The sequence below is a fragment of the Populus nigra genome, chromosome 9 (assembly GCF_951802175.1).
Source record: "Populus nigra chromosome 9, ddPopNigr1.1, whole genome shotgun sequence".
NCBI classification, from domain to species: domain Eukaryota; kingdom Viridiplantae; phylum Streptophyta; class Magnoliopsida; order Malpighiales; family Salicaceae; genus Populus; species Populus nigra.
In genome coordinates, this window is record NC_084860.1 from 12,925,670 (window position 1) to 12,952,439 (window position 26,770).

A 26,770-nucleotide genomic window follows, 5' to 3' on the forward strand; every position below is an offset into this window, starting at 1 on the left:
ATAATAGAACCCAGAATAGTAACTAAACCTAACAAACATAGTTTAAGTATTCTTAATACAACATCCTTGAATCATCAAAACAAACCCAATAGGTTATCTTAAAACAACTTAAACCATAACAACTTCAAAACTTAAACACATTGCTAGATCTTAAAAAATTGTCATCTTAACATCAAAACATGTATAACATTACTCTATACTAACATTTAACACTTTTATGAATATATTTAATCATTCAACTAAACTTCAAACAAAACACACACATAATACACTAAATGATGTCCTAACTAACCATTTGAAAAAGCAAAAACAAAACATTAAATTCATCAAAATTAATAACTATCTAAAAGGGGAATGCATAATGAACCTTTAATACCAACATTGAACAAGCATAATGGAAAAAAAAAGGTGTGTGCTCAATGAGTTGTAGCCCCCATCAAAATTTAAAGGTATATCTTGTGAAGAAGAAATGGCTTTCTCCTCTAGATCCTTGGTTTCATTCTCTTTATTTTTAATTCATTTTCACCTTTAACTAGTCTGGATTCTGTTCCTTCTTTCTCTCTCAAATTAGTGCACTATTTCTCTAGCTTCTTTTAATCACTTATAATATTTCTTTCAATTATTTCGGTGTTTTCTTTATTTCCTCTCCTTTATTTACCTCCCTTTTCCTCTAAAAAAAATTGTTTTTTCATAACAAAATCCAAAAAAGGTTGTTGCAAAACTAGGATGGTTTTGCACAAAAAAAAAAGGTGGCTTAAAAAAGATTTATGCCCTTCCTTTCCTAACCTCCTTATAAAAAAGGGTTCTAGTTTATTTTATCATCTTGTAGGGTGAATTTGATCAAGAGAAATTAATTACAAAGTTCATCAATTAAGAGAGTTTTTCTTCTTCAATCATGTTTGACTGAGTATGCTACTTTGATGATGTCATTGTGAAAATTGAGAGATAATCGTACCCTTGGTCTACCTAAGCCATGTAGAGGGGATGCATATCTACCCTTAGAAATAAATCACACTCAATTTAAAGGTCCATAACTCCACATTCATTGCTTGGAAGATTGGCCCTTGATTAACTTCAATCTGTCAATGCAGAGTGGCTAATCAAGGAAATGATGTCTGATTCATTAAAACAAATGGAGTGTAAACATTTGATGGGGGTGGCTCATCCTTGTATAGGAAATGTTTTTTAGTTTATTAGTGGTGGTTAGATCCCCTGAGGTGGTTAAAGATGCCACCTTTATTCGCTTGGAGATGGCATCTCGATCATCCTTCTCAGTTAGGGAAGACAATAAAACAAGGATAGATAACGTGTCACTTAATTTATTTATTAAAAGCGAGTGACATGTCATCTACTTAAACTCTAAAAATTAGGGTTTTTTTAATTAGGATATGAAAATTTTTAATTTGATCCTTCTTGTTATATTTTAAGCTTAAACATCTTTAATTGAGGCAAACTCTAGAAATTTGCTTGAAAAACAAGTCCTCTGAGTAACAAGGGACTTTCTGATATTTAAATCAGTAAAACATAGTAGAAAAATAATATAGAAAGAGAAAAGTGTAATGAAGGTGAAAGGAATGCATATATGAAAGTAATTATGTAGACTAGAGTTGCATGATTTAGAACTTGTGTTGACTTAGAATGACTAGTATATTGTCTGACTTTTAATGGAGTAGCTATGTATTTTAATGGTTGAGTGTAGCTCTGGCTTTAGCTATTTATAACTCCGTGTGGTCAAAGATGAATCTTGATTTTGCTTGGTCACTGAGTGCTTTTATAATTCCAAGTCTTGGACTTTCATTCTGAAGAATGACACGTATAATTGAAAGAAAAATTAGAGTGCTACTATTGGCTAGTCATAATAACTCTTTAGTTGTTGTACCATGTCATGGTTGTTGTGTCATGCACATCAGTGGTAGAAATTTCATTGGCGTAGAAAATGGTTTCTACTTTACATAAAAAAAAAATATTGTGTATGAGTATACAAAATTTTATGCATGAAAAGTTTATATGCATAGTAGCTCTTAAAACCTAAAAAATAATACATAGAATGATGTGTCAAGGCAGGATTAGACAGACCAAGGTCGATGTCGGGCTTAAAATCCCATCCATTTAGTCTTAGCCTAAATGACTGGAAAAATTCTAGCCATTTAGGTAGCCCAAACACCTAGAAATATTTTTATATATAATTAGAGTATTACCAAAAAGAATTAAGGTGTTCGCAAAAATATTAGAGAAAGGAAAGGAGTACGCAAAAATATCTTATGTTTGTTTACTTTCTATGTTTAATTATCTTGTTAAGTTTAGGTAAATGTATAACATATCAATTGTTTATATAAATGTAAAGAATTAACATAACCAAAAGATTCCAAAACTAAGTATAAAAATCATAAAAATATGAAATTAACTAGGAAAATAATTTAAACAACAAAAATATCAACTTTAAGGACTTATTTAAGGAACTTCCCAACCTCAGATGATAACAACTATTGACCCTTATAAAACTAGCATATAGAATCTTTATACCTGATTTGAGCATGATTCAATGATCGAATCTACATAATGACTATTTTTTATCAGACTATATGTTTGCCAACATTTTTGTATCTTTGTAAAACCGGTCATGTTATGGTAAGTTAAAGCATCAACTTTTGAAATTGATATTGAATCTAAAGACTAGATTTGACATTTTGTGAACCTATAATTAAACCAAATTATCTGGATGTGTAGAATTGATTAAATTATTTTCAACTTTAATTTTCTAATTAACTTGAATCCATGCTCAAACATAAATATAAACTTCACCTAATAACACAATGAACAACCTAAGTACAATTGACATTCAAAACCAAATAAAAATCTATAAAAAACAGGTTCTTACCATAAAAAGAAAATAACAACAATTTTAAAAACTTTATAATAACAATTGTAGTGGAAACTTGGAAATATGTAACAATAAATAATTTTTTAAGATCCTTGATTGTTAAAAAGAAAAATAAGATATTAATTCACTTCATGCAAGAGGAAAAGGTTTGCATTCCATCAACATCACAAATTAAATTGTTTTGTGTGTCATATATGTTTATATAATTTTTATCTAATTTGTTTTGTTTATTTCATTAGTTTTTCAATAATTAATAATTCATATATTTATATGCTTGATCTAGTAAGAGTATATGATTATAAAAAACTTCTAAGATTTTATATGATCATTAATTTAAACTATGTACTATTAAAAAACTATTGATTATATGTAATTAGTGTTAAATTTGGTGCTTGATGTTAATAGATATAATTGTTACTAACACACTCAAATTTTAGCTTTGCCCATTTTGATTCTTCTAGCTCTACAGCTATTGGAACCCTTAATGATGGAGTCTTCACTTTTAAAGGAATCACTTCTTCTAACTCGTATACAAGAGAGTAGTAAGGGGTTGCACTTGTAGAATTTTTTAATGCGGTGCAATACGTGTGAAGTGTGTATGAAAGCATCTAATGTTAATCTTTATAAGTGACCATCATCTTCTGGATGATCTTCTTAAGATTTTTATTGGCTACCTCGATTGCGCCATTCATTTTAGGTTTGTAAGGAGAAGAATTAAGATGTTTAATCTTCCACTTAGTGTAGAGCTCAACTATTAATTTCCAATTGAAATTTTATGCGTTATCATTTATCATTCTTGATGCACGTTGTAGCGACAAATAAGATCTTTTTTAATGAGCCTCTTGACCACAAAAATATGTCGCATGCATATAAAAGCTAGTCTTTACCCATTTAGTGAAGTAATTGATGGCTACTAAGATGAACCTGTACCCATTGCTAGCCTTTGGATTGATCGATCCTATGACATCTAATCCGTACATGTTGAAGGGCTAAGGTGAGGTCATATTGAACAACAATATCAGAGGTGCATTTTTCGTGTCACCATGTATCTAACACTTGTGGTATTTTCTGACATAGTTTACATAGTCCTTTTCCATGGTCAACCAAAAGTACCCAAATCTCTACATTTGCCTTGTCATTATATGCTTATTAGCAAGAATGACATAGATTCTCTGGTAAATTTCTTGTAATGATTGCACAACCTTTTTTTTTTTCATTCAGACATTTGAGTAAAGTCCAGTCAAATGACCTCTTATATAGTAGATCTTCATCCAAGTAATAATCCATGGTCATTCTCCTCAAAGTCTTTTCATTTTTCTTGGAGGATATTCATTGTGCTGGATAAGCCTCTTGATGTCATTGTACCATGGTTTTTATGTCGCAAAACAAAGTGACCATTACTCTTTAATATGTGGCATCGACATTCCTTAATTTGAATGGTATTACTTTATAGCAAAATGTTCCTCAATGTGTGACAAAGGTAGTTTTCTCCTTGTCTTCCTCTATCATTATAATCTAATTATATCCTGAGAACCCGTCTATGAATGAGTATATAACACTCTTCGCAACATTGTTAACTAAGACGTCTATATGGTGTAGAGGAAAGTCATCTTTCGGGCTTACCTTATTCAAGTCTCTGTAATCCATACATGCCCTGATCCTACCATCCTCCTTGGGAATTACAACTATATTAGCCACCCATTAAGGATAATGAACCACATTCAGGAATCTTGCATCCCACTGTTTCTATATTTTCACCTTCACCTTAAGCAACATATTTGGACGCATTTGTCTGGTCTTCTGTTACTTCTTTCCACCAAGGGAATCTTCTGTACCATTATGTCGATGTCTAAACCAGACATATTTGTATAAGTCTAGGCAAAGACATTCGGATATTCATGTAACAGAGAGATTTACTATCTATTTTCTTGGTTGTAATAAGGGTACTAATCTTTAATTTTTTATTTTCTTATTCAGTACTAAAATTTATAACTTTTAGCTCTTCACTAGCGGGTTTCCAGGTTTTCTCAGAATTCTCCACCAACCTAGTAAACTTTTTTATTTCCTTTTCTTCCCAGTCTTCATCACCCAATTCAATTGTATTATCAAAATTTAGTTAATTATTCTTATATAATGCAGTAGGTTCATGAATTGATGAAGCTTTCAAGGTTCTTGAAAGTGTAAGGTGTGCTCATATAAGCATGTTATTTGTATGGAGAATAAAAGAAAACAAAGATATATTTTGGACACAAGAAAATACATGATCCCATTAAAATAAAAAGACTCATTTGACGAAGATGATCTTGTGGCATTATAAGCCAAATTACGATCAAGACTAAAAACAAGTAGAAACAACAAAGCACAACAGGACATCTAGATAGAGGTAAAACGTCAAAACAAGACAAAACATTTCAGCATATATGGTCAAACAAAATCAATTACTTTCTGAACACAACAGGAGCAAGCTCCATCTTCCAATTCTAGTATGCCTCTCTTAGCCAGCTTTTTCACAAAGGCTTTTGTAAGGACATCGTCGACAATGTGCACAGACAATTACCACAGCATCTCATCTTTTGCTTTAACCTTCACTTCCTCAATCTGTTCTTTATATTGACATTTCAAAGCATTAATTTGGAGGTCTGTCATGCCAGATTTGATCACCTCTACAAACCTTGGAAAGATTGTTCGGAGTGGCGAGATGGCAAGCCCTTCCTCTTCTAGCTTTCGTCCTTCAATCTTCTCTATTCTAGCTTCTATTTTGTGACTAACGACCCGTTTATAATCATCTTTCTTAGGCTTATACTCAAGAACAAATCTCTGGTCCGCACATTTAATTTCATCAAATTGACTCGTTTTGGCATCCTAATTTCAGGATTTTATCATAAAGAAACCCCATGCTTTAAAAAGCAATTGATAACCATCTTTACAGTTTCAAAAACTTTCAGCTTTCTCAACATTGCACCCTTATAAACCCATTTAGCATTAACAATTGTAAAAGAATAAATGTTATTGTCTCTACAATCTTCTGCCTCGATGAATGGTACAACCACATTCTTGATCATGAAAACTGTCTTCTCATCCTTGACATTTATCAGCATCCTTTTCATGGTATATTTCAGACATTGGTGTAATGAGAAGGCTACTACTCTGGCTGTATGGATCCACGGTCTTCCTAATAATGTGTTATAGAATGGATAGATATCCAGTTTTATCCTTTAGTATTGGATTAATGATAAATTAATTTTTATATTTTTTAGCATATAATAAAATTAAATAATTAATTCAACCTAGTACAGTCCATAACCGAGGTTATGAGTTTGGTAGATTGATTAAATATTAATCAAAGAGTCGAGTTGAGATTTTCTTGCTCTATTTTAAGATTTTATGTTTTTTTTTTCAATTTCATCATTTAATATGAGTTTATATTTAATGTTAGCCTTTAGTATTTGGTCGATGGTGAATCAATTTTTATATTTTATCATATAATAAAATAATAAAAATTAATTCGACTTGGTAGAATTTATAAACCGGGTAGAGGGTTTGACATATTAACTAAATATTAATTAAAACATTAACTTAAAATTTTTTAAGTTTGAATTATTACATGGAATTTATTAACACTACTGAAAAGTTTATAGCCGTCTTAGATATTTTTTTATTTTTTTAAAAAATTAAATGGGTCCAAGCAGCAGCAAAAACGTGGGGATATACTAGTCTAATATTCTAAATATCAAAATGTATGACTGAATTCCCAAAGTTACAGGGAAATTGACAGAGAAATTATGGAGGGTAAGCTTTAATTTGTTTGATTCTTCTCTATCCGTTTGTTTCTTTTGTATTATTATTCACATGTTTTATTTTCTGTCTTTTTATTAGTTTTTTTCTTCTCCTTGTGAGTTCTATTTTCTCATTAGGCGCTTTCAATGAATTCCATGCTTAAAGAAAAAACAAAGCTTAAAGCACCGACCTCTTTGACCTGAGAACTTCCAAACCAATAATTTTATCGTGTTAGTAACATCTAGTGGTTCTGGTTTTTTTCGGCATTTTGATTCCGAGACCAAGTTTACAGCATCGCCATGTGAACATGGCCCCCGCCTTGCAGCTTTAGCTTGACTACAATGTGAACAAGGGAAACCACTGCACTATATATACTGCCATTGGTAATGATAAAAGAAGACAGATTCTTGACTATAATGTTCAAAAGCTCCAAAACTTCCATTCAGAATTATTACAAAGTTTTCCAACACAGGACTGATTGCTCTTAATTTCTTTACCTCACTGCACGCGCGAGGATTATTAGAAGCATGAAAATGGAAAGTCAATTTAGCACAAGGAACCCGAAAAGAGTAATTTAGAGGAGCTGGAAGACATTGCATATGGTCATATATAGTCACTGTACACGTTCCGATCTCTAGTTGTGGGTAATATTCATTGTCGCAATGGCCGGTGTCTTATGATGCGCGTCAAAACACCAGAGATTCATGACTCATTTGTCGGTCGAGGCACGCGTCGATCACCACTAAAAACTGCTTGAATTTCTATAAAAAGAATTATAAACAGAAGGGATTTTAGTTTTTTGTGTCATCGGCAATTTTTTAACATAATCATCCATGAAATATTTTTTTATCATTGATAGATTATTTCCCTCTTTGTATTTGAAGACTTCACATTAAAATATTAGAATATGGGGTTTTTTTTTTTTTTTGGATGGTCCAATTTCTATGGTTAAAAAAGAAAAAAAAAAGGAACGTTGGAACTACTATTTCTGTAGTCAAATTAAATTAATTTGCAAGTCAGTGATACTCCAAAAACGGTGGCATACTATATATTCAAAAACATTCAATTTTAGTTGAGGTCCGCTATGCAGTGCCGTTGTGTTAGGCCACAGACACTCCTGAGTACAGAAAGATTATTATAGATTTTCCATGCATATATACCTTGAAGATCACTGGAACCATCAAAAGGTTTGAGACAATAAATACAGATCTCATCAGCATGACGACTACTGAGTCTGTACTTGGAAATTGTTAAATTATTTTTTGCAGCTATATATAGCGTGAAACGTCAAGATGCATGATAAATTAATTGCTGGCTTGTCAGCTGCCCATGCAGGATTTCACCATCGTGGCTTTACTGTATAGAACTTGTGTTGGCGGGAAGCTTAAGCATGCACCAGCAGCAGGTTGATACTTCACACACACACACACACACACACACACATATATAAGCCAGGAAGCATTGAATCATGCTTCAACCACAAATTAACCAGAAATGCATCACTACGGCCATATGTAAGCAATCTGTGTCAAACTTGTAACATTTTATGACCTCAAATATAATTATAAATCCAAGTGTACATTTTAAGGTCTAGAATCTCCCAAGAATTCCAGCCGCCGTAGAGATGAGTGATTTTGTTGGACAAATTGAAGTTTCCACAGAAGCTTCATATTTTCCACACGAGTTCTTCGAGCCTGTTTGTGAAAGGGGTTGATGGTAAGTTTACAAGTGCGAGGAAAAACCTTGAGGAGAAAATAGGTCCAAGACTACTACTTATCATACGGGATTGGCTGCTTAAGTCAAGGTCTAGAACTTTCCTAGCCTTTTTTCTATAAATTCAGGAGCAGAAAAGAAGAAAGTGAAATAAAAAATTGTTTGTCAACTTTAAAAATCGACAAATTAAGCTTTGTCCATTTGAAGGATATATTGCAGCCATATACGTCAAAGAAAAATCAGCTAATTGAGAATTGGAATATTAATAAACAATGTGTAAATGATAATTGTGTGTGTGCAAGCACAATATGTGTAATAGTCTCAGGAGAAATTAATCATTAATAAATATTGAAATGGCGGATGAGCTTTGTGAAGGAATTGCACAACATGCATCGATTCTTTTATACACCAGACTGAAAAATCGTGCTGGGTTTCAGCAGTCAAAGGTGGCTGGATTTGATTAAAATTAACATGGGACTAAAAATTTGCTTGATCCTTCAAGCACAAGCAAGCCAAGATACACAACTTCTGCTTCAAACTGTAGCTGCAGACAGCCCTTGATCCGCCATGGTACCTCAGTGATGTTATCTTGGAAACAGCAGACAATCAGGAATTGACTTGTTTACCGTCAAGGCTGATAACAACTGAACAAGAAATGGTCCAGCATGGCCATGGAAGGAACAAAACGTATTGAGTAGGTAAAGAGGGAATGGAAAACAGCTTTCCAAGAATGCTGACAAGAATTAAATACAGATACTCCACTGCTTACACCCACAATTTCTGATTCTACGATGGACCACAACGTCACCTGCAACTTTTCTATACAGGCTCCTAGCTAGCTACTCTTCAAAAAACACTCTGAAAGGAATAGATGCTGCATTTCGATTGGAGCTGGACTGATCCAATCAAAAGCCGCTTTTCTCAGAAAATTCTGAAAGCTCCAAATTTTCCCACAATAGGAGAAAAGACGACTGCAACCTACGTGTCAAGAGCCTAACGGCTGGTCGGTTTGCATTAGTGGGGACTGAATATTTTTCCATAATTGTAAAAGAAGTATTCTGTTTTTATTTTTATTTTCTACGAAAACGACTACCTGTCATACATCTATTCAGCCACCTCCATACTTTTCGGTGACTTTATTATATATTTTTACATTTTAAAAATATTTTTAAAAACATTTAATTTTTTTTTGATATTATACCAATATCAAAAATAATTTTTTAAAAATAAAAAATATTATTTTAATATATTTTTAAATAAAAAATATTATAAAAAACAATTAGAACCACGTACTCAAATATACTTTTTTTGTGACGTGCCTCATCCACACGAATGCAACCACATAAGAATCCAACATATAAAAATCATAAAATATCATCATCGTATATATCCATCATCATCTCTCTTTGACTTGCGTAGCCATTGAAATTAAAATAGCAGGCAGAGATAGAGGTCCCATTGCATTATTTTTTGTTGCATTCACACACACACACACGTCTGTGTGTGAATATTATATTTTAATTTGGGTTCGTGTTATATGATGATGCTAAACTTTAATCATAGAGCTTTGACGTGGCGATCCGAATATAAAAAACAAATAGAATGTGTTTTATATTGTTATAATGATTAGTTTTTAAATTATTTTTTATTTAAAAATATATTAAAATAATATTTTTTAATTTTTAAAATTTATTTTTATATCCACCCATCAAAATGATTAAAAAAATTAAAAAAATAAATTTTCTTAAAAAAAAAAAAGAAACCAGAAATGACTAAATAGTAAGAATAAGGTGTCACACGGGCTTAACCTTTAGTACAATCCAATACCAAACAATGATTTAGTAAAGAAGGTGGTGAGGATAGAAAATCAAACATGCTTTCTGCTGAATATGGAAGAATATGACAACCCAACACTCGTTGCCGTCGACTAGGACATCTACCAATTCGTGACATACATGGCGTCGGCAGGCATCTAATGCCAGCCATACAATGTTAAGTTAGACTAAGACCAGATCGGTTTAATGCCAAAGGATGAGAGAAAGGGGGAATCGACCACGTCTTGCTGGTAATGGCCGCTTACGCCAACAGGACGAAGTGGTAGATATGCAATCCATGCACGTGAGGTTTTGGTCAATTTGCAGCCAGAGAGAATTTTGAGGAGGCATGCCATGAAAAGTAAGTTGTTGATAATTGGAAAAGAGGAAGATAACTTGAAATTAATCTTGAACACAGTCAGTCCAGTTCAGGCGCTTGCAGGATAAATAAGCAAGGGACCATCCATGGCGGTCATCGCCGCCGCCCATGGGATGACATCATCTTAGAACCCATTCAAAACATGGAAGAAAACAAGCCTCTGGAAGTGTACAACGGTGAATGTGATCGTAGAATTTCTGGGGCATTAATAACTTGCACCATGCATTGAAGAGAATATTTTAGCAGAAAGGGAAACAAGAACGATTAACCATGAATCCATGGCTCGTCATCATGCTGACAATTGGGAAAAAGTATTTTGTGAGGCCAACTTAATCTATAATGTAGCAATCTAGAAGTTAAATGCAGAAACGCATGATGCAAAACAAACCAAAACAAAAACTTCCTACAAAATCAGAACGTAAATAAACATTACATAGGGATCTGGTTAATAAAAAAAGGATGATACAGGAGTGAAAGATCCAAAACTATTTTGCTATATCTGAAATTCTTCTGGGCTCTTAATATCTAATTAATTGCATTTTTTTTAAAAAAAATATATGAATTCACCCAAAAGGCATGCAAGCATCCATGCATATCGCTTCATTATAAAATCATTGGGAACCTGCAATGGGAACATGACATCAATTAGCTAAAAAAGAAGCTGAATGACTTTCAGCGCCATAGGTAAGCCAGGATTAACTCTGAAGTTGTTTGAATGATTACATCCATACAAGAATATTTTTAGCTAACATCAAAATGAACAGAGGATGATTGTCATACCAAGGCTAAGCATTCAGTCCTCCTCCATAGGTACTTCTGGAATATCAAACCTGTCTTCCTCAATTGTTTTATTTATCACCGAAACGGGAGATAGTGATAGGGAAGTCAAGGAATCAAGAATTCATCCGAGTATTAATTGCAGGACCAGGGGAGAGAACATGTAAAATGTCACTTAGCAGCAACTATTATTGTAGTTTTTTTTAAAAAAAAGAAAAAACAAATTGCACCATTATAAAATCATTGACTTATAAAAAGCAAATCAGCACCTTCATATAGAGGATTCGTGATTGAAAATCTCATAAACCTTGAATAAGGAAAATAATACAAACATGACCGACTTAACCAAATGCATGTAAAATCATTGTATTACAAGCATGTAACACAAGGGTTAAAACCATCAATATCCAAGAATAGAAAGGAAAAATGATTTGTAAGAGACAGGCAGGCATGCAATTGTTTTTTACCCAAATAATTTCTAACAGGCATGTCACAGGACATGTGAAAATACACTTCCTAGTTTCTAATCAATAAATTAAATTCAGTCTACCCAATCTCTTTACTATTCACCTAGGGCATATAATGACCATGGCAAACCTTAAGAGTAGAATCAAAATTAGAGGCCTTAAGACTCCACTAATCCGTCTCATTGTCATCCCTATGACTTCTAAGAAGATAGCATTTCATGAATTGCTGATAAACCAACACCTACAAGTTAATATGCAGAAAAATCCATAAAAAAAATGCTACCTCATACAAGCATAACATAACATAACAAAAGATATATAAACAAAACAGGCAAATGACCAATAAAGAGGTATAAAGCTCCAAATTTTGCAAGCAAAGGATATTTAATGACATGGGATCATCCTTCTCTCCGCGATTGCAGCTATTGTCTAGCTCTCTGATTATTTCTGGAGATACCTGAAATCAAAATGAGCACAGAGATTAAACATTTCTGTGAAATAAACAAAATTGACCCATTTTGAATATTATGCATGTGTAAGCCTAAAAGAGAACTATCAGATAGATGGTCTCACTAGTTTATGCTTTTGCCTTAGAACTAGTCTTCTAAGGTTATCTTTATCTTCCTTCTGCAGTTCATTCTTGTACCTGTGAGGATTTCAACAGCAATTGTATGAGTGAAAGGCAAGTGTGAATTGTTTTGATGCAGCTACTTAATTTTAATAGCACAAAAACTAACGATGCAAGAGAGATTTTAGGAAGAAACATCCCATGTCATACCGTGCTGCTCAAAGGAGAAATTGTGTGATTTTCAAGGGGGGTTATTTTCAGGTTATTAATGATTTTGTTGATTGTATAGTTTTACCATTACTAAGAAGTTCTCTGATTGCAATAGGTGCAAATAACCAAAATCTCATTATTGCTGAGAATGCTTTAGGTGGATTTTGTTTCCTTCGTTAGTTTAGGTAACTTCAAGAGTTCTCATGTGCCTATATAAGCACATGCTATGTAATTGAATGGCCATTTTAATCAATGAAATCAATTATCAAGACCTTGATCCACTGCGTATAACACCAGATATTGCGAGATAGCAATAATAATGGATTTCATTCATCAAAATGGCCTTTCGATTACAAATGATATGAGTGCTTATATAGGCACACAAAAACCAAGAGTCCTAGACTTAAGAAGGAAACAAAATCCCTTCTTGAGCAAAATACTAATAAAATGTCCTCACAACAATGACATCCTAAATATTGCAATTATTTTAAAATGGAGAACTTGTTATAGATGCCAAAAGTACACAATAAACTACAAATAATTTGAAAATACTAATTATTTGTTATTTCCCTTCTCGACCTGCATTTGATTGATTTGGCAAAACAGATCCACATTAATTACTTTGCTACATTAATTATCTCTCATGAAGTATCAGATAGAGAAGGAAATCTGTGAAACACATGAAAACACAGTAAAACAGAACCATCTCCAATTAGCTACTGCAACCCCTTTCTTGGTACCTCAGGTTACATGTACACATAATAAAACAAAGCAAAAGGGAACTGCCTGTACATATAACATAAAAGAGTACATCTGAAACAATGCAAGAGAGAGAATAGATGTGGCTAAATCTAAAAAGAACCACCCTTTAACTCGCATTCAAAAATTAAGCATTTATAGATTATACACTCTAGATAGATTTCACACAACTAAAAAGCAAAGAGGCAAGAGAAGGGAACAAGGAAAAATTATCAACCTTTGCACAAATGAAAGAAGTGATTGATGCCAAATTACAGGCATTATTCTTGTATCCTCGAGAAATCTCATAAAATGACCCACAACTGCATCAACTACACGATATGGCAAGGCATATTTCTTGTCCAATAGAAGCTTGATAAAATAACTGCAAATAGTTTACCAATGTAACAAGTCATATTCAGATCATTTAGCAACTAAAAAAGCATGAGATCCAAAATGGAAAGGAATTTTTAAACAGGTTCACTCTTGAATTAGTTATTGGCTTATCCTTTGTTGAATTAAACCATGGAACCACAACTACAAAGGTTCATGCATCAACAATTGTTTCATTACTCAAAAGAGTACTATACTTGATATTGCCAATCATTTCATTTCTCATCTTCTCTTACAAGTTTTCTTCTCAGCATTTTCTAAAGAAGTTTATTTGCGACCATCAACAATTCTTTGGAGTAGCATCACATCAAGAAACCCACAGTACATATTGCTAGGATTTTACTACGTTAGTCATGACTTGTTTTCCTGAATCCATGTTAGGCATGCATTCTCTTGTAAGGTAAGACCGCAGACTGTTCGAGTGCAGAGGCAAACCAAATGCATACATAGCATGGATGAGCAAGTAAATCTGCTAACTGTTACACACTCCTTTTTTATCTTTATTTTTAATACATGTTAAACATTTACATACCTTGTTGTGCCGCAATAATCCATTTCTGCAAGTTTCAACAGTGTAACACTACAATCCCATTTAAAAAAAAGAGTTAGACTCTTTCCCAAGTATTTGAAACTTAGGAAAACAAAAGGTTCAAAGTTTCAGCTGCTACAGAAGCATCTTATCCATGTGTGCTGAACGTTGAAAATATCACTTGGATGTCTTCAAAAGAGGGCGAAAAATTAAAGCAGAGTGGTTTGAGATGTTTAAAAGCACTGGTGTAACGTTGTAAAATGATATGTAAATCATGAAACTTGGCAGAATAAAAACTGCAAAGTTCCGGCTGCTACACAAGCATCTTATCCTCGTGTGCTGAATGTTGAAATTACCACTTGCATGTCTCAAAACAGGAGAAAAAAAATAAAGAACGGTTTGAAATGTTTAAAAGCATTGGTGTAACTTCATAAAATCCATTAACTTCATAAAATCCATATGTAAATCATGAAATTCTTATCTTTCTCAACAAGAAATTCCAACTATACAATGAAAAGATGTGAACAGGTAAAGGAATCATGTTGATTTACAGTGGGTCAAAATATGCAAGTGATTCAAGAACTTTGGGATATGGAAAGTAGTGTTAGATCCACTGGGTTTGAAGGGTCATCAGGAGGATTATTCAGCTGGGTTATTGTGTCTCCCTAACAGTTAACAAGATGATTTTATAACTAAATATACGGATACTTTTGATTACCAATTAAGACCTGCACTGAGTGTACATGGTTGTCATCTGCAAAAGTAATCATACCATGAATGAAGCACAGGAATGGAGACCTTCTGAATAATACTTCCAACAATAACAGCTTCCCTAAGATTGCAGGTCCCTGACTGCATATCAAGAAAGGAAAAGGAGTTTAAATTAAAGCATAATCATTGGTTCACTAAACAAAAAATTATCAAAACCAGGCATCATATGAATTGAAGGCCAGTGAGCTTCTTGACAGAGAGTTTAGTTTTGTCTATCCTGTGAGGTATTTGTTTGGGGTTAAGTTTTCTTTTGTTGGCCTCTTTTCTTTTGCAATCACTAATTGGAATACAAACTATATTTTCAACCCTCCACCAAATAAAACTGTAAAATTTTAATTTGTCTAAACCCTAATCGGTCCAGCCACCCTATCCTGCATTGTAACACATAAATTATAAAATAGCTGTTTGGATTTAAACAAACAGAGAAGTGTAGGAGAGACAGAAGATAGCAGTGAATTAATGCATCTGATCAATCTCAGAAGAGCAACATCAACAATTTATCATGCTTAAGAGAAGTGAAAGCATTCAGAGACTAAACCATCACTGATTAAAAAAAAAAAAAACATGTAGAAGATTTCAGTGCTAATAAATACCTTACACAATGGAAGCAATATTCCCTTGTTGAATGCAGCAGGTTTATATAGAGACTTTTTTAAAGCTTGATACAGACTGAAATGCAACCTCTTATTCATCCTAATATCATCTCTCACTCTAGGAAGTAAGACAAGCCTATAGAAGCGCTCGGCCTTCTTAGCACCCAAATTCGAAGAGAAGATTCTTGTGGCTTGATACATTGCAGCTGGTGACCATTTCTGAGGTTCGGTCAGGTACAAGACATCCTCCCAAAGTTGCATTGAAGGGATGTGTTTAAAAGCTTTAGGTATCTTTCCAGCTGTGTATTTACTAAGATACTCGCCAACTCTACACATAATCATACCAAAGTGATTTCATTACATTCAAAATTATTTCGTTCACAAATCTGTTTTGAAGAAAGGTTCTAATAAGAGAAAATGGAAAAAAAATTGTCAAGAAGAGGATAGCTAATTTACCCCTTGTACAAATCTATGAGAGACTGGTCCAGCTTAGGCATAGGCTGTGTCTCTGCAATCAAACAAAGATATTCAGTTTAACAGTTAACTATACAGATTCAAGCATGTATACTAGAGTAAACACCAGTTAAAAATCTAAATGAAGGGTTCATAAAATAAACAAAAAACTGATCTAAAAAAAAAAGGAGAATCATGTAATAATATGAACCTGAAGAAACATGAGCATCCCTCTTTTTTATTTTGTCAATGATAAGGTCGGTAAGTGTTTGTTGTGGACCAGCATCCTTCGACAAGAATGCCTCCAGCAATTTCTCATCGTTCTCATCAATCTCCTCCTGTCGAACCACCCAATTTAACTTCTTTTACAAACAAACTAAAGCTCCAAAAAAATCAAATGAAGGAGAACAAATATTCAACAAAATTACAGAAAACAATAAGCAAAATAGACGAAATAAAAAAAGAATTTATGAAAGCAAAAGGAAATGCTGACAGGATAATCATTAAACTGGCTTTGAGTCTCGGAAAAACCACTAAAATCGTCAATTTCATCCTCAGCATATTGCTCTTCCTCACGCTCAGGTAATTCTTCCTCCAAAGCATTAAAATTAGGGTTCTTCTCTCCCGCCTCCTCAGCTTGAATCTCCTTCTGTTGAATCAACGCCACTTTCAAGATTTTCGAGCTCATCCCCGACGATATCATCTAGAACAGAAAATCATTAAAAAAATCAGAGACATAAAAGGGGGGGGGGTAAGGGCATCAAAAACAAAGTGCAGATTACTTTTTGTTGTTTCTGGTGGTGTTTTGATGCTTTGGTTCGTGTCTTTGTGGAAGCAATAGAGTCTGTATCCTCCTTGAGGAAAGGCTCTGGGTTTTGGTGCCTCTCTCTTTTCTTCGCCATTGATGGAAGATAGAGTGGGTCGTTCTGCAGATAAAACTTCTTCTCAGAGAGATTTCTGCTTGGTGATGCGAAGTTAAACCCTTGTGCTATGAGGTTTTAGGTTAAGCTATGTCTTTACGCTTATAAATTTATCCATATTCTCTACTTCTAGCCCTATATTTTAAGAATTTTCAATGTTGCCCTTATGTCTTGGAAAGTTCCAATTTTACCCTTCACTGCTAACTAACTAATGAAAATCAAGGAATCCTTCTGTATCGTTGTTGGTTTTTATTTTCTGTTTTTGTTTTCATATTCTATTTTTTAGGAAAATAAATATAAAAAATGAAACTTGCTTGGTTACCATAGTAAAATTGAAAACTAAATTGTTTGGTTGCGTTTTTTTTCTTTTTTGAAATAGGATAATAATAAACTTTGAAATTAAGTTTGTTTTTTTAATACCTTATGTGTCCACTTATGGGTATAGAATAGAATAAGATTAGGGTTTATGAAAAGAAAGTATAAATGTAAGTAATTGGAGAGATTTGGCTTTCAAAGCTCCTGAGCATCTCTCTATCGCATTTTTAAAAGAAGAATGCCTACAGTAGTTAAATAACTTTTTTGGACCTAGTTATCTTTTTTTTTTTAATTATTATTATTAACATGGTTATTTGAACAAACTTGTATATACCTCGATTAATCCCACAAATCCTAAAGAGTTATCTTTTTTTTTTTCTGTAACCTTTTAGTTGTTAACGTTTTTCTAAATATGGTGAAAGAAAAATAAAGGAATATAAGTGTAAAGTTAAACAAAATGTATAATTTATAAAATAAACTTTGAAGTTCCGCTTTTAGCTCACTTTTATGTGTGTGTGTGTAAGTTCTCTTTAATCAATACATAAGCTATTTTTTTTACTCTATGTCTTTTATTTCTAGGAGGTCTTTCTCCATTAGAAAGTTTTTTTGTTTTTTTTTTGTTGAAAAACTCCATTTATTCTAATATGAATGGTATGCAAGCCTATATTTTATTTTATTTTTGTTTCAATAGGACTTTTACCAGTGTTATTTACTCTTTCTACTAAAACCATCATCATCATTAGTCAAAGTAGATTTATGTATGTCTTAATATATATGTTTTGTAGCTAATTGATTGGTTATGCGTGATAATAATTTTGTCCATGTAAACATATTTGATTATTAATAAAAGTTTATTTATCTTTAATATTTATTAAATATTTTAATAATAAATCTAGAGTAAAGATAAAGCCCTTGCGACAAAATATTTTTGCAAATGAAATTATAAAGTTATTATAGTTATAAGATTCATATTGTATCAAAGTATCATTCCTAAATGTTCATAATCAATACTCTATTAATATTGAATATTAATTAGAGTAACTGAAATTGATACATATATATAAGAAAGTAGTTGTTCTCATACGCTAAAGTATGATGAATACTTAAATCTAATATGCAGGTGCTTGTAGATGACATGTACACTAACCTGCATGAAAATTCTTATAAAGAGATCATATGTGTCTACTGAAATGCTCACGTAATGATTGTGTTAGTGATCCTTAAACTTGAGATCACGAAGTTATTTTATATAGAAAATGTTATGTTTTAATCATGTTACATGTTATCTTAAATTAATCACGGATAACAACTCAAGCTTATGTTGGGTTTAACATGACTATATGAAAGTATTTAATTAAAAGAGGATTCATTATCTTGTGTGAATTAGGAAAATTTTTTCATATGTTTTTAAATTATATTGATTATAAATCCTTATGCAAGATGGAATGAGATTTGAAAAGAGTTTTGGAGCCCCAACAAACCTTCTTTGCCAAGCTAAAGGGTTAAAAACACTATATTGGAACTCTTTTTACTATATGGAATCCATTGACATTAGGGAAAGCTTTTTGGATGGCCGAATGATGGTCAACCAACCCATTTCTCGCTTCTCTCTCATTTTCCAATGATCTCTCACCCCCTTCTCTCAAATCATGAGGCTGAAATGTAAACAAGTAAAGTTTTGAATCAAAATATAAAACCTCAAGCAACAAGGACTAAAAATAAAAATAAAACTTTAAAGGCTAATATAAAAAATGTACTCCATGCATAATAGGGAAAAAGAGGTTGAGTATTCATTTATTTTTCAAATTTAATCCCTAAAGTTTCAGTTGATTTTAAAACATCTAGAAAACACCTTAAAGATCACAATATCTTATGGTTGTTCTGTGAGGTGGGTGAAATGCCAGGCTCTGACCCATTTAATTTAAAGTTCATTTTCAACCCTTTTCTTACTTTAAAAATTTTAGAAAGCATATAAGAGATCTCAATAAACCCGTTAATAACCTTATATCAATCTTCAATTTCCCCCAAAACAAAAATTCAACACACTAAAAAAAAATTTGAAGACCCATGCAACTTTCTCCACCAATTTGAAGGGTAAAAACACTATATTGAAACTCCTCTTGCTATATGAAATCTATTGACACCAAGAAAAGCTTTTTTGATGATTAGATTATGGATAACTAACCTACTTCCTCTTTCTTCTTTTATTCCCTAACGATCCTCACTCTCTTCTCTCAAACCCAAGGGCCAAAATGTAAACAAATGAAGTTTTAAACCAAGAAACAGGGACTAAAAAACAGAACTTTAGGGACTAAAATAAAAAAATGCTCTCCATTCATAGTGGGGAAGAAAGAGGCTGAGTATTCATTTTCGTTTTGAATTCAATCCCTAAAGTTTTAGTTGTTTTAAATTAATAAAATTAAATCTTACTTAGCCAGATTGAATATTAACTCATTGTCCAAACTTACTTCTTACACTGTGAAAACCTTACAGCAAGCTAACTAAAACAAAGTATCAAGCTCGACCCTGAATTAACTTAATGTCAAGGGATCAGTTTTTAAAAAAAAGTCAAGAGAACAAAAAAAATTAAAAGGAAGAAAAAAAAATACATTAATTCATATTGGATTGTGTTTTTCTCCTGCATTTCCACCGACTAATATTTTTGTACATGCTCATGATTCAAAACACTATTTTTTTTAGCGTAAATATGTTGCATTTCCTCTCATGATGTGAAGACTAAGGAGAGGTAAGGGACAGAAAAGAGCAATCAGAAAAGCAGATTTTTATACCCCCACTTTACTATGTCACGAGATTTTTATATTTAGATAATCAAAACAATGAAATTCAATTTAAAATTAATACATGATATTGAAGGGAAAAAAAAATCATGGTGCACAATGTGTCTGCTGCGTTTGAACAGTAAGACAATCATGCGACTAATTAGGAACAGATGGAGAAACCATCTAGGTGGTGGCTTAGTGGTAAGAGCTTGAGACTAAGGGGTTTGCTCCCTCTTAGGTCTCAGGTTCAAACCCTATGACTGCTCATATGATGGCCACTGGAGGCTTACATGGTCGTTAACTTCAGGGCCCGTGGGATTAGTCGAGGTGCGCGCAAGCTGGCCCGGACACCCACGATAATCAAAAAAAAAAAAAAAAAAAAAAAAAAAAAAAAGGAACAGATGGAGAAAATCAAAATAAGACGTGAAGAAAAACGAACTGCAAGTTGTCTGCTTCCTCTAACTTACTAAACAAATTGAACCCTTATGGATTGAGGCAGGATTTCAATACCTGTGAAACTCAACTCTTCGAGCAGCTTCGTAGAATTAAGTGAACCTCTAAACGGGACAGTCCCGTGCTTGTTTCAATGCATGCTTACTCATCGAAGTTGCCCAAGTCTTGCAAGATAAAAGCATGTTAAAGAGCAGAGTTAGCTTTCCCTCAGGTTGCTTCAGAGAAAGCAGGAGGTATACAGCTTTTCAGCACAACAACATTGGCAGCTTGGCATCCAAACGATTGGAGCCTATCAACTTACAGATCATGCATCCAATATCAACACTATAAGGAGAAAACTATAGTATATGATAATTTTGTTTAAACAAAGAATATACAGCGAAGGAAGCAGTAGCCATAAGATTGTAACCATCCATCATCCATAAAAAAAAGCTTAAAATTTCCAAAAGATTTGCAGACCCATCAATAGTGAAACGACAGTTTTACATAACAAGGCATGCTCTCAAGTGCCCAGAGTAAATTATTGCGCATGGGGCTGCTGGACACCCAGGGATTGTTTCTATAACTTTGGAGCTAGGAGAGCACGAGGATGGTCCCAATCGGCTACAATGTGGTCACGAGTGATTTCCTTGAGGGAACGGCAGCCACTTAATGCCATAGTAAGTTCAAACTCCTCTCGCAGCATTTGAAGCACTTTTCTCACACCAGCTTCTCCTTCAGAAGCAAGTGAAAAGACCACTGGTCGGCCAATCTGTCATCATCAAGACCACCACCAAATAATCCTCAATTCTCAGTTTCTTCAATAGATGTTAAAAATGGAAAAGGTGCGTCTTGTTAAATGAATGCTGTCTAAAGTCCAGTGACTTAGAAAAATGAGTTGAATCTACAAATTGATACTGAGCCCCTATTTGTCTGCAGGGAGATGGAGCCAAAAGGACAGCGTGATGCATAATAGAGAGAGCCTATCTGCAGGTTAATTACCAGTCAGGCTAGCTATCACCTTGGGAAGGTTGTGAATTAGACCATGGATCTAGGTGCCTTAATTAACAATAGCCGTGCATTGTGGTCAATATTAACTCCTAGCATATATATGTGGATCATAATTATGCAGCCCTTCTCTTATGATTGCCATACGAAAGCTGTGGTTAAGTCAATGTGTGATACTTACAAAGATGCCGGAGGCTCCAAGTGCCAACGCCTTGAAGACATCGGTTCCACGCCTTACACCACCGTCCAAGAACACCGGAACTCGTCCTTGTGCAGCCTTGACAACCTGACATCATTCATGCAGAAATGAAATATAATCCCTCTTCTAGAATGTGATCATTTTTTATGAACATGTTGAAGTACCTCTTCCAGCGCCATAATAGTGGAAGGCACGTAATCAAGTTGGCGAGCGCCGTGATTCGACACTATAATTCCTGCTGCTCCAGCTTGAACTGAAAGCCTTGCTGCAAAACCATGCAAAAAGAAAAGAAAAGAAAATGTTCAAGCATCTGTAAAAACTATAAAATGACTGTCGATATTGCTACTATTTGTATTGTTCTTACCATCCTCGGCAGTGAGCACACCCTTCACCAGAATTGGCAGTCTGGTGATTGTCTGAAGCCACTCCACATCCTATAAATATTCCAAACAAACATATAAATATAAATATATCAGTGGAGCAACTCATCTATACAAAGAATTGGTACATAATCATGCTATATATCATAGGCTACAACTCACAGATTTTGAAAAAAGTCTAGATTCCTTGGTGAAGTAATTTGGATTGCCTAATAATCCTTAACAAGCTTTTGTAATATTTCTTAACTATCAATGAAAAGAACTCGAAAAGAAATTTTATTTAAAATGCTAACATCTTCATGTCTTAAATGTACAACCTCTTTTACCAAATTAATTACGTTTCTAATTCAATAAAAACATAAAAGAAAAAAAATATATAAATGCTTTGTCCAGATTAAATTGGTGGCTTATATTACAAATTACAATTTTTTAAAAAATAAACAACTTAAAACCCATGGTTAATTGACATAATTTACTATTTACCATAACAGTGTAATTACTGTTTTGCCTTTCAAAAAAAAAAATTAATAGCTTGATATTAAAAAAATATAATTTTTTCATTTAAAATTGAATTATTTGATGATTGAATTTCATAGTTTTTTTTTTAACAAGGTTGCTTTAGTATCATAACTAAATTATATATTTGACATGTTAACCCAAATGAGCTCAAATTAATTAAGTTTTTTTAGCTTTTTTATGTTGTGATTTATTTTCTATTTATTTATTGTCATTCTTTTTTTTCATATTATTTAAATTAATTAAATTTATTAAACACAATCAAATTAGTTAATAACCCACTTTTCCTTAACTTTTATTTTTCATTGGAAAAAAATTGTATCGAGGCGTAATACGTGCCTCCTATGAAGTATTAACCATAACAAATCTAGCATACCTTCCAGCTCAGAGTACGATCAATTTGACCACCAACATATGAAGCAAGTCCAGAGTCATCGGCCTGTACAGCCCAACAAAGCCAACCATGAGTTGTATAAAAGAGAGAGATCAGTTATTCAGTATACAGTTATTCTTTTGAGAATCATGTAATTATTCAGCATAAGAAATATATTGGAACTCACCTTGTCCATCTTGCCAAGGTCCAAACCTTCAAAGTTCTTCAATGTCAAAAATGGTGGCAAAGAAAATCTTTAAGAGAACAAATCAGCAGAAACTATATTTAGTCAGAATCAGGATATATCACTCCTTTGCACTAATGGTTTGTTAAGGTCAGTGTTAATTTGAAATCTGCACCTGTTCTTGATGTCAGACTCCCTGCGGCCCAACCTTGGGGTATCAACTGTAAGAGCAATAGCCTTGAAACCAGCCCTCTCAGCTCTTCTGACAAGCTGAGCAACAACATTCCTGTCCTTGTATACCTACGAGAACGAACAGCAAAAGCATTCGTGAAGCAAACTGTTGTCTGCAAGCACACCTGAAAACCAAGACATGTTGATCCAACAAATAGAAGGGCATCGAACATATATTTCAAGCTTACATAGAGCTGGAAAAAGCGGATGCCAGGTCCAGTGGAAGCGACCTCTTCGACACTGGAAGTAGCCCATGAGGATAATGTCTGAAATAATCAGAACATTTAAAAATTAAGCACAGCAGACATCTATGATTGAAGTCGAAGAAGCAAGGACATGTATGAGAAGCATGTCAATGCTCAAAATTTGTCTAAAACTTTCCTCAGAAATTTTTTTTTGAAGAAAAATGAAAAAGCTCGAAGGTATAGAACAACCAGAAGAGATTTCTGAAACACTCTTTGAAAAATGTCATCATAGCACCATTTCAATGTTTGAGGGTATACACTTCAGTTAAAGGGTTTCACATAAAACAATTTGCATTTCACAGCTCAAACAATCGCATATCCCATAATTGTAAGCAAAAAATGAGCGTTGGAACAGTCTTCAATTACTCGCAATCAGCAAAATTATCAGGGAAGAATGTGATAAAACATGAACAAAGTGGAACATGATGTTAGCTCCCTATTTTGGTGTCAACTTGTTGAATTGATGCTCTCTATCCTCAAAAGAGAAACATAAGCAGTGCCTATCAAAGTAGAAATTCAGGCTTTGAATGATTGCAGTACACAGAAGGTGGTGAAAAAACAAACCATGATTGTCCCAGCAGCTGATGCAGCTCTTGCTGTAGCATACTCCCCTGCATTAAGAAAATGATTTTATCAAACTACGGACCACGCCCTTCTTTCAACAGATTCAAGGGCCAGATTAAACCATTAGCAGAAGAGACCCGTTACCACTGACAGACCAAAACTGAAGCACACTGCTGCATACCTTCAGGATGAGCCATTTTCTGCATGGCAGTTGGAGCAATCATAATAGGCATTGATATTTTGAAGCCCAAAACAGTGGTGGCCATGTCTATTTTGCTCACATCAATAAGAATACGGGGTCGAAACCTATGTATCATTCAAACCAAAGGAAACACATTACTGAACATATCAATGCATAAAAATTACCTCAACTACGAAGCAAAAAGGATTCCAACGACAATCAAGTTCCACATCCAGCGTTGTGTCTATAAACTACAAAGATAAACAGACAAAGGCTCACAGAATTCTTGAGAATGCATTTCTGTTTTCCGCTAGAGTCCACTGGTCCTCTGCCCCAGAAGCATAGTAGTCAAAGACCATCTTTGGTAACTTTTGCTTGGCGATGGCCTCGTACTCCATGACATTGGTTATCTCCATCTTTAAAATCAACGGTTAAATCCCCCCTCTTACACAATCTGTATTTAAGAACCAACACACTGATCACCGATCAATAAACACAAGAGGTCATATCAAAGTTCAGCGACGGGGAAAAAAGCACAAATTAACACACGAGATGGGGTCTCAACTCTCAACTAGTATGTACTATTATTATTACTCTAGTCATGCTGAAAGAATCTTCCCCAGAGCATCTAAAATCACGGATACAGAAAGAACAAAAACACAGAAAGAAACAAAAAGTGAATTTTTTTTAACAAAGTATGGACTTGAAAAAAAGACTTGCTCTGTCCAGGTACAAGGAACCGAAGTGTATCAACCTATAAGTGGAACTCCACATACGATAGGTATATAAAATATAGATAAAGAGAAAAGAACAGGCATATCTTTTATCTTTTGTCCTCAAAGTAAATATAAAAAAGGTCTAAAGCCTAAACCAAGAAACTTTACCACTTAAACTAAGTATGCAGTGAAAGAAGAAATTGCAGCTCAATTTGCTCAGCTTAAAGTTTTAAAACACTCAAAGACAAACAAAAATCTCTAAAATTAAACAGCTAAATATTGATTAATTAGCTTAACAGAATAGGAAATGAAAAATCATAGCTATGCTGGTAAACAGGAGCTCAAAATGAAACAGGGTAAAAGATAAAAAGACCCACAGGAAAGAAATGTGGAAACTTAAAAAGTACTGTAACATAATAAGCAAGTTAAGAGAAGTGAAAGCGAGAAAAACAGACCTCTGATGGGAAGCAGGAGTGTGCACTAGAGTCGTAGTGCATGCAAGGAGAGGAGTGGAGAGGAGTCCTGAGAGATTGGAGTTGGAGAAAGAAAGAGAACGCAAAGAGGAGGTTAATTATATGAAGGCATTTGCATGGAGACAAAAGTGGTGGGGCTGATATCAGACCAAATTTATGTACAGTGGATAGGGATATAGGAGAAGAGAAGAGAAAAGAAGAGGGGGAAATATGCATGGTGACGGGAGTGGATGAGCATTTGGAGGTGAGAATTTAAGATCAAATCCTATCACTGTGGATTGGATGCTTCTCATCCACATAGCATTCGTGTGTTTCACAGCTTTTCCTCCTTCATTATCTTTTCCATCCGCATAATTTTTTTTTTCTTAAAGAAATATTGTGGACAATCCAAAAACGATGAATAAGAGGGATTGGAGAGTGAAACCACATACAGGGTGGCTCTCCGTTCTTCTTATACAGTCATACCGATGGCGTACGGGTCGCAATTGGCGGCTTTTCCTGTGCCCGCCCGAACCAGAGTTCCCATGCCCATCAGTTTATCCTTGACCACGGTGACGTAAGGACAAGGTGGATAGAGGGTTTTTATTGTTTTTTTTAAAAAAAAATTAATTTTTTAAAATTATTTTATTGATATCAAAAATAAATTTTAAAAATTAAAAAGATATAATTTTTATATATTTTAAAATAAAAATATCTTTAAAAATAATCTCTATTATTATTATAAATACCCCTTTATCTTTTATCACACGACTTCATTAATTTTCTTTTTAAATCATTGTTAAAATATTATATTCTGAAAAGTTAAAGTAAAGAATACAGAATTTTAAATTAGCTATGTATATTTGTTTGTTCAGTTATTTATATATAATAAATTATTTCATGACTTGAAATTTTGAATAAATTATTAATTTATTATAGTATCATATGGTTACGTAGTCATAGTAGAAAAAATGATCTACAATGAAATAGAGTTTTTGTCTTTTATTTTCTTGAACTTCTATATATATATATATATATATATAAAATTTGAATTCAAGTTTAAAATATTGATATGATCAGTGCAGGTTCATCAATGTAATAATGTAGCAACAACTGGTGTCCATCAATATAGCAGTTACAAGAGCTAACTGAAACTTTAATCACATAAGAAGCAATTGAATATTTAATTGAAACTTTAATCTCAGAAAAAA

At 33.5% G+C, this 26,770-nt stretch overlaps 2 protein-coding genes across 3 annotated transcripts; both read right to left on the reverse strand.

Moving 5' to 3' along the window:
* Nucleotides 1-10,940: 10,940 nt before the first annotated feature.
* Nucleotides 10,941-17,071, reverse strand: LOC133702725 (bystin-like). The gene is made up of 12 exons (XM_062127060.1): nt 16,846-17,071; nt 16,557-16,766; nt 16,275-16,401; nt 16,067-16,118; nt 15,611-15,938; nt 15,019-15,098; nt 14,250-14,297; nt 13,563-13,709; nt 12,382-12,454; nt 12,193-12,265; nt 11,345-11,437; nt 10,941-11,186 (listed from the first exon to the last, which is right to left on the reverse strand). Exons 1-11 carry the CDS (start codon nt 16,963-16,965, stop codon nt 11,358-11,360), a joined length of 1,338 nt encoding a protein of 445 aa, XP_061983044.1. The 5' UTR covers nt 16,966-17,071; the 3' UTR covers nt 10,941-11,186; nt 11,345-11,357.
* A 3,787-nt stretch (nt 17,072-20,858) lies between these two features.
* LOC133703454 (glycolate oxidase-like) lies at nt 20,859-25,723 on the reverse strand. Of its 2 annotated transcripts, none has more exons than XM_062127980.1 (12): nt 25,563-25,723; nt 24,671-24,845; nt 24,392-24,516; nt 24,211-24,257; nt 23,590-23,667; nt 23,346-23,470; nt 23,174-23,240; nt 22,990-23,052; nt 22,082-22,151; nt 21,882-21,982; nt 21,700-21,804; nt 20,859-21,282 (listed from the first exon to the last, which is right to left on the reverse strand). In XM_062127980.1, exons 2-12 carry the CDS (start codon nt 24,805-24,807, stop codon nt 21,091-21,093), a joined length of 1,110 nt encoding a protein of 369 aa, XP_061983964.1. In that variant the 5' UTR covers nt 24,808-24,845; nt 25,563-25,723; the 3' UTR covers nt 20,859-21,090. The 2 variants fall into 2 exon arrangements, with proteins under 2 accessions (XP_061983964.1, XP_061983965.1); XM_062127981.1 differs by having other exon boundaries at nt 24,671-24,866; nt 25,563-25,715.
* Between the last annotated feature and the right edge of the window lie 1,047 nt (nt 25,724-26,770).